The 8,045-nt window shown below is 37.0% G+C and overlaps 2 protein-coding genes across 2 annotated transcripts in view; both read right to left on the bottom strand.

Moving 5' to 3' along the window:
* LOC107660938 (insulin-like growth factor 1 receptor) overlaps positions 1–1,503 on the bottom strand; it is a 27,748-nt gene extending 26,245 nt beyond the window's left edge. The window contains exon 1 of the mRNA XM_016450378.1: positions 1,423–1,503. The gene's annotated coding sequence lies outside the window, so the exon portion shown is untranslated. The remainder of the gene's footprint in view (positions 1–1,422) is intronic.
* Positions 1,504–1,781: 278 nt separating this feature from the next.
* On the bottom strand, positions 1,782–5,873 carry LOC107660946 (insulin-like growth factor 1 receptor; the record flags this gene model as incomplete). Its single annotated transcript, XM_016450390.1, has 3 exons — positions 1,782–2,102; positions 3,460–3,596; positions 5,570–5,873. Coding segments are annotated over 3 exons (590 nt in total), but the record flags the coding sequence as incomplete, so codon positions are not given.
* Positions 5,874–8,045: the final 2,172 nt, after the last annotated feature.

The following is an 8,045-nucleotide window of genomic DNA, read 5'->3' as shown; positions in this document are numbered from 1 at the left end:
ACCGTGTCCCATAGTTGTGTCTAATCTTTTAGATTTTTCATGTACATGTTATAAATAAAGGATTTCTTTAAAGGCAGAGTAAGTGATTTCTGGTAGCCAATGTTGATATTTGAAATCACCAAAACAAACACGCCCCTACCCCAAAAGGGTCTTGCCCCTATTTTGATAGCTCCTCCCCACATATACGTACGCAACCCAGGCAACGATTAGTTCTGTGAAACAAAGCAAAACCAATGTTACACCATGTCTACATCGGACGTGAGCGGCGCGGCGCAACAAATCCCCGACAGAAAACTGCTGCCGGGTTCTATTTATGACGTGCTGACACAAATTTCAAATGGTTTTCAACGGTCGTTTGATCGCATCCAGTTTAGGCAGACTTTAGCTGTTGTAGACATGGTGTTACTCACCTATCGAGAAGAAACAAAGCAACCTCGGCGTCCGATCGCAGGCCTCCGCTCCTTGAGTTCTCTCCAGCGCTGGAAAGCTGATCCGATATTTACACGGGTCCTACTTCTTGCCTTATCGTTCCGCAGACGTTTTCCTCTTTTGTTTTTTTATCCGCCATCTCTATCTTTCTGTCGCTCGGCTAATGTCCGTCCCATGCACTGAAAGCTCTCTCCTCCACATCACGAGTAGACACGCCCCTTATTGCTGATTGGCTACAAGTTTGTTTTGCTATTCGGCCCGAATCAGTTTTCTAAAGTGTTTTTGAAAAATTACATACCCTACCTTTAAAGCTGACATTTTATTACTTTCAGCCATTCCTATGGAAACCTTTGAAGAAATATGTTACAATCGGAGGACTGTGAAGGACACAGGGTCCTGCACGCAATACTCATGTTCTTCTTTTTGTTCCAGACATGAGACTATGTTGCAACGTGACTACCGTGCTGGAGTTTTAGAACATGATCGCTTCTGATCATCTTTGAACAGCAACAAATCATAATATTAGAATGATTTTTGAAGGATCATGTGACTGAAAACTGGAATAATGGTTGCTGAAAATTCAGCTTTGCCATCACAGAAACAAATTACATTTTAAAATAGAATAAAATAGAAAACAGTTATTTTAATTGTAATAATATTTAACAATATTATTTTTTTTTACTGGATTTTTGATTAAATAAACAGAGCTTTAATTATTATTTTTTTTTTTTTACAGGAATCAGTCATATATTTTTCCCTCATCTCATTGAGGAAATTTTAAGCTGAAATTATCTCCACATCAGTGGAATCAGGCTGTTATACCATTTAAGACGACACAAATGATTCTGACACAGTTCTAAGCAGGCCAACAAATAACTGAGTTCAATGAGACACATAGCATGCATACAGGACCTGTTTTGCGGGCTAATTCTGTTCTGTACACAATCAAGCATCGAAATGCCATGACAATCGTTATGTGCTTTAAAGTCTTACTGCTCTGTGAGCTCTTCTCCATGAATGTATCGCAGGCTCTTGAGGAAGGACAGAGAGCCCAGAGTGTGAGAGTGTTTGATCTTTACATATCCAGTCACTACTGGAATAATGGTTGCTGAAAATTCAGCTTTGCCATCACAGAAACAAATTACATTTTAAAATAGAATAAAATAGAAAACAGTTATTTTAATTGTAATAATATTTAACAATATTATTTTTTTTTACTGGATTTTTGATTAAATAAACAGAGCTTTAATTATTTTTTTTTTTTTTTACAGGAATCAGTCATATATTTTTCCCTCATCTCATTGAGGAAATTTTAAGCTGAAATTATCTCCACATCAGTGGAATCAGGCTGTTATACCATTTAAGACGACACAAATGATTCTGACACAGTTCTAAGCAGGCCAACAAATAACTGAGTTCAATGAGACACATAGCATGCATACAGGACCTGTTTTGCGGGCTAATTCTGTTCTGTACACAATCAAGCATCGAAATGCCATGACAATCGTTATGTGCTTTAAAGTCTTACTGCTCTGTGAGCTCTTCTCCATGAATGTATCGCAGGCTCTTGAGGAAGGACAGAGAGCCCAGAGTGTGAGAGTGTTTGATCTTTACATATCCAGTCACTGTCTGGATCAGGCCCATGAAACTCTCCAGCTCTGATGCAATGTTATCTGGGGAAACAGAGAGAGAGCGAGAGAGACAGTGTGAGAAGAGAGACAGACGGACAGAGAGAAAGAGATATGACACTGGAGCAACACAAACCAAATCCCACAGGACACACAGTGTCTGCACTAACTCATCACTTCATCAGTGTGAGTGATACATGTGTGGCAGCAACTGTCCCATATCAAACCACTAAGAGCTTTAGCAGCTAATACTCAAAAAAATACATGAACCTTATTGTGTCACACCAGGAAAAAACATGTCAGTTAATAAATGGTCCCCCCAGTGTTTGACCAATAATTTTCAGGACCCCAAATTTTCCCAAAGTGATTTTAATTTGTGCATCAGGTACCAGTCTTTGGAAAAACAGATATATATTTAGTGCACATTTTTTAAATAATTAACTGGATTTTATATTGTCATTATATTAAATGAAAACACATTTAAAAAAATATTTTCTGTAAAACAAGTATGTTTTACACACTTTTCATTTCAACTTTATCTTTAAATGTTCACACTAAATATTGTTCCAAAGCACTGTTAAAAAAATACTTTCAAGAGCTTAAAAATACTAATATTTTAAGTTAACGTAAACTTTGAAACCAGTAAAAAAAATCGTAGTTTTTCAAAACTCAAAGAATATGTACCAATGACAAAATGTAACATGGTTTTTAGTGCAAACACAATTAAGTTTTATAATAAAAAAATCTAGCAAATTAAATATTTTAGAGCAGAGCACAAAAAATTACTATAAAAATTGACTAGACATTTTAATATTTTACTAATTTTCATGACATTCCCATGTTGTAAATCACAATTCTAATATTCTCTGACAGGTTTTCCATGACTGTGGGAACTCGACCACCCTCGACCACAAAACCCATCATAAGTAGCACAGGTATAGCACATTGTATGGGTCAAAATTATCGATTTTTCTTTAAAACCAAAAATCATTAGGATATTAAGTAAAAATCATGTTCCATAAAGATATTTTTGTAAATTTCCTACCGTAAATATATCAAAACTTAATTTTTGATTAGTAATATGCATTGCTCAGGAATTCATTTGGACAACTTTAAAGGTGATTTTCTCAATATTTTGATTTTTTTGCACCCTCAGATTCCAGATTTTCAAATAGTTGTATCTCAGCCAAATATTGTCCTATCCTAACAAACCATACATCAATGGAAAGCATATTTTTAAAAAATTGACCCTTATGACTTTTGTAGTTGGTTTTGTAGTCCAGGGTCACATATTTGTACAAAAATAGGGAGAGGCACAAATATTGATGCAATTTGTCTAGAAATGAGAAACACCTTATCACTACGGGTTGTGGGAGAGGAGGGTGAGAGCGAGGGTACTTACTGCCCCGCCGAATGTTGATGTGCAGGTTGCCTTTGATGACTGTGCAGCCCTGCAGGGACTGAGCAGCATCCACCGAGTCAATTGTTTTAGATTCGCAGACCTTATCGCAGAGTCCGTCACATGCGCTACAAAACATACTGCAGGTGGGAGAGAGAGGGAGAAGAAGGGAGAGTGAGCGTCAAGGACAGATCACAGCCACACACAGACTCCAAACAGGCAAACGGCAGTGAACCGTGACAGGATTATTGTGTCTCGCCAAAACATGAATCATATTTAAGGCCTGTTTTTGACAAATACAAGGTCACTGCTTTATGAGGTCTTTGTGCTTAACAGAGTCCTCGCCTGAACCCTGGGTTTTATGTGAAAGGAGGATCATTAAGTCAGCAGTGAGGCAAAACCAGGTCTGGTCAATTTACAAAACAGGCTCAACATGTAAAAAGTTACATGGAAAAGTAAATGAAGTGATTTTTCTGTTAATATTTTACTTGAAAAGTACAGGTGTCCAAGTAAAGTCCAAGATGTTGTAATTACAATCTCCTTTACCCAGTTTAAACACATATTTCACCTCAAGAAACGGTTTCCAGTATGGTTATGTGCCACCTGAAAGTAAACAGTCCTGAATTTTGAGATCATAAATCTCAATCTAAACCTTCAAATTAGCACATAAATCCTAATGGCAGCATAAATAACAGCTTTAGAACAATTAAGATGTTCATATGGTGTATAAAAGGGTTGTAGAAAGTGTACACAGGTTTGGTTTGGTGTTAATAATGGAGCCACTATCTACAGAGAACAGGCAGGGCGGCTGTTGTTTATGACCAATTCTGTGGTAACATTTCCCATTTTAGCTTTGGATTTATAAATGAGAATTCAAGAGGAACATGTTCATCTAATCTCGCAAATCACGTTGTGATGATATTGTGATGATATTGCGCGGTTAGATCATTATCACAAAATAAACCCTGACGGCAGTTACACAAATACATTTTACCACAGAATGCTGTGATCAACCAGTCAGAATTAAGTGTTCCGAAGGGCATGTTTTGTTATTTTGAATCGTTCAAATGACTCACTAAATAAGTTAGAGTGGTTACTGAACCACAAGCCACTTCTGACTCGAAATGAACCAACGACTGTTATTTGTGACTGGTTCTCTATTTTGCGACATATTTAAAAATAAAAATTTGCTAAACTTTTTGGTAATACAGTTATTTTGAATGTCTTTTTTTCACAATAACAGTGTTTAGTTTTACAAAACATTTTAAAATAAATATTATTTTATTAATAAAAATATTAATCCGTATGACAAAATTAAGTTTTTATTTAGTATATAGTTAAGAATATATTATTTAGTATGCAGTAATGATAGCTTATTTTAGAGTTACATCTTTTATAATTTATTAATATTTTGAATGAGCTTTTTTATTTTTTATATTTAATTTTAAATTTAAAGCTGTGGTAATTTTATTATGTGCTTTTGTCATTTTGATTAGTTTTTTATATTTCTATTTATCATTAAATTAAGCTAAATAGATGTTTATTTCAGTTTTAGTTTTTGTAATTGTAATACTTAAACTTATTTTATTTCAGTTAAATGCCAAATTCAAAATAATCATTTCTAATTTTCATTTGTTTTTTAAATTAAAAATGTTCACCCAATATTTATATTTTATTTCAGCTTTATTTCAGAATGTTGGGCATGACCGAAAGTTTATGTGGGGTGTAAATATACTCATCTAATTTGCATATTATGACGTCATCAGAGGAGGCCATCTTGAATTTCATAATATTCAGGAAATAGTAGATCTTGAATTGATGTTTGAAATTATTTGCATGTTTTTAAATAAGAATCGAAGTACTACATGTCTGCCATCTAGTGGTAGGGAATACAATTGAGATATTACACCATATTAGGAACTACTGTCTATTTTATTAAGTATGACGTCTTGTCGCAATTTTGCGACTTTGGCGCTTAGAGGGTTAAGGAAAACTATTTTAATAGTGTCAGTTCGAGTTTTAGTTATCAATAACAATACAGCAAAATCATAAAGAAACACTCTTGACACTGGTGTCTAATGAGACACCCCTACATCCAGCTCAGGCGGCATACCTCTGAGTCTCATTTCGGGTGAATCCGGATGGGCAGTCCGGCATACACTCTCCATTGTGAATGACAAAGTCGACCTCACTGGGTAGGTGAACACGGGCACACATGTCCATGGTGATGCAGCGCCAACCTTCAAACTTGTATGTGCCCGGCGGGCAGGCCTCAACGCAGCGGTCCTCGTGAAAGTAATGCTGGCAGGCGGCACATGCCTTATCATTGTCTGGTTCAGTGCAGCTGCCAAGGCACTGGGGGTGACAGCACTTGCCCTTTTCCGTGCACGCCCTCTTCTCACACTCCTTTGGACACACTGGAAAAGAAAAACACAAATATAGAGAAAAACATCAGTTGCTGCTTCAAAAGACGACTGAGTTTTAATATACAAGGCAACTCTGTAAATCAACTGAACATGTTTTAAGGAGGAACATGTTTTTTCCTGAGGCTTAAAACAGTTGCCTTTGAATACTATTATACGTAAGATTGGTTTATTTATTAAGTAATCAGCAAAATATGAGGGATCTGAGACCATTTATGGTCTCTTTTGTGTGTTCTGGGGTAAGCTGGTAGCTAGCTTTAGGATCAGTTGACTGTAAAGTAAAAATAAAAAGGACGGCTATGAAGAGGGGCACAGAGGAGGAAGAAACCCTGTGTGAAGTCAGGATGCAGGGTGTTTGTGCAGGGCCTGGCGCTGCTGTGTGCCAGCCTTGTTAGTAAACTGCAGCTCTGGACTCACTACAGCTAAATATTATTACTGTTAGAGACTGTTGAGGGAATTTAGAGAGTAGGGAGGAGGGGGAGAGGAAGAGTAGAACCAGAGGCAAAGCCAAAAAGTCTAGCTAGCAGATGGACCGCAGTTTGGACTATTAGCTTGGGAAGCATCTAGTCAGGCTGGGCCCAACGAGAAGCCACGGTCCATCTGTGGTGGGCTTTAACTGAGCTGGAATGTGTCATGATGAGAAACACCAGCTAACAGTAACACAACAGTACTCAGATTTGATTGGCTGTGTGGTGTGCCAAGAGTGCTGATATACAGTCTGACAGGGCTTTTTTTCACTGTTTGTATCTCTCCTCTTGTCTTGTCTGTGCAATGGTGCAATTTTTAAGTGACTCTTTCTGTATGATAACATCGTCGCGCCAGTAGGTGGCGACAAGTGTCTTTTTAGCGAACCATTGAATTATTCACTCAACTGATTCATTCAGGAACTAAACAAGTGACTGTCTTTATAACTGTGTCATCAGATCATTCACTGAACTGATTCATTCAAACACACTCATACAGTCTGCTATGAAACAAGTTTTCATTAGTGAATTCCTCACTTTTAAAACACTGATTCATTTAGGAATGAAACACCACTTCTGTTTGTTGCTTGGAAATGCAATGGTTGATTCTCTGACTTTGTTTTGACCTATTTTGGTGGAGCAAAAATAGACAACGGAACTTGCAATATTGTGTTTAAAATGTAAATGTACTTGTGACCTGACAGCATAATTCTTTCCACCTAACACATGAAAAACACAGCAATGCATAATGCCTGGGAAAGTAAAACGAGTGTAGATTGATTGATATTCAGAGGTATTGAACATGGCATAAACAATTTTTTTTACTGAAATCCTTGTAATTATTGTGTCTACATCTCGTCTTAACATGTCCATTGTCCTTTCAAACAATGCCTTTGAACTGTAGTTTTATACAAACAAACGGGTCTGTTTGGAGGCTCTCTGTAATCAGTTCTTGACAAACAAATCAGTTCCATCGCAGAAAGGTTACTGACATCATGATGTAACCCCAAATGATCCATATGCCAATTTCCATGAGAGACCAGCTTCTGTTAAAAGCGTGAGAAAGTCACTTTTATGCGGTGCAAAAAAGCATGAAAAAATAGCAGAGTGTTTCAAATTAAGCTTTCAACAACAAGCCATATTGAACACACTTGTTTGCTATGAAGAGTCAAGGGATCTTAGTACACTGTTGACATATGTGGGATCAATAAGCATTCCATTGGAATCACTTGCACTGAGTGAGCAATGAGAGACACGCCCTGTCAGTAATATGATACTGTGAGAGAAAGGGTGGGAAAAGCACAAGAGGAGAGCTGATAGTTTGACTCTGATCAACAGCCAAGTAACAATTGTGAGGGTGTTGTGGATAGTTGCTAGGGCATTGCTAAGGCTGAAATCAAGAGAGCGCAAACCGCGTTGTATTCAAGTGGAAATGTTTTGCCCATTATATTGTTCTGCCCAGTAAAAAAATCATTCAAAATTGTCTGGTTGTTTTAAGAAGTAACACTTTTATCAGCAATGTTACCTTTGAAAAGGTGATATTTTAATAGGGGTGTCACGATAAATTGATTTGTGGAATCGATTCTGCGATTTTCCGAATGCATCGCTATTCTCTCTTGAATGGATTCTGAGCTTAGTTTTTAACAGCAGATGGCACTGCGTGCTTTAGAAACAGCTGTACTCTGCTTGCTTTCAGTTCCTT

The sequence above is a fragment of the Sinocyclocheilus anshuiensis genome, unplaced genomic scaffold (assembly GCF_001515605.1).
Source record: "Sinocyclocheilus anshuiensis isolate Anshui unplaced genomic scaffold, SAMN03320099.WGS_v1.1 scaffold3136, whole genome shotgun sequence".
Lineage (NCBI taxonomy): Eukaryota > Metazoa > Chordata > Actinopteri > Cypriniformes > Cyprinidae > Sinocyclocheilus > Sinocyclocheilus anshuiensis.
This window is presented reverse-complemented; position numbering and strand designations above follow the sequence as displayed.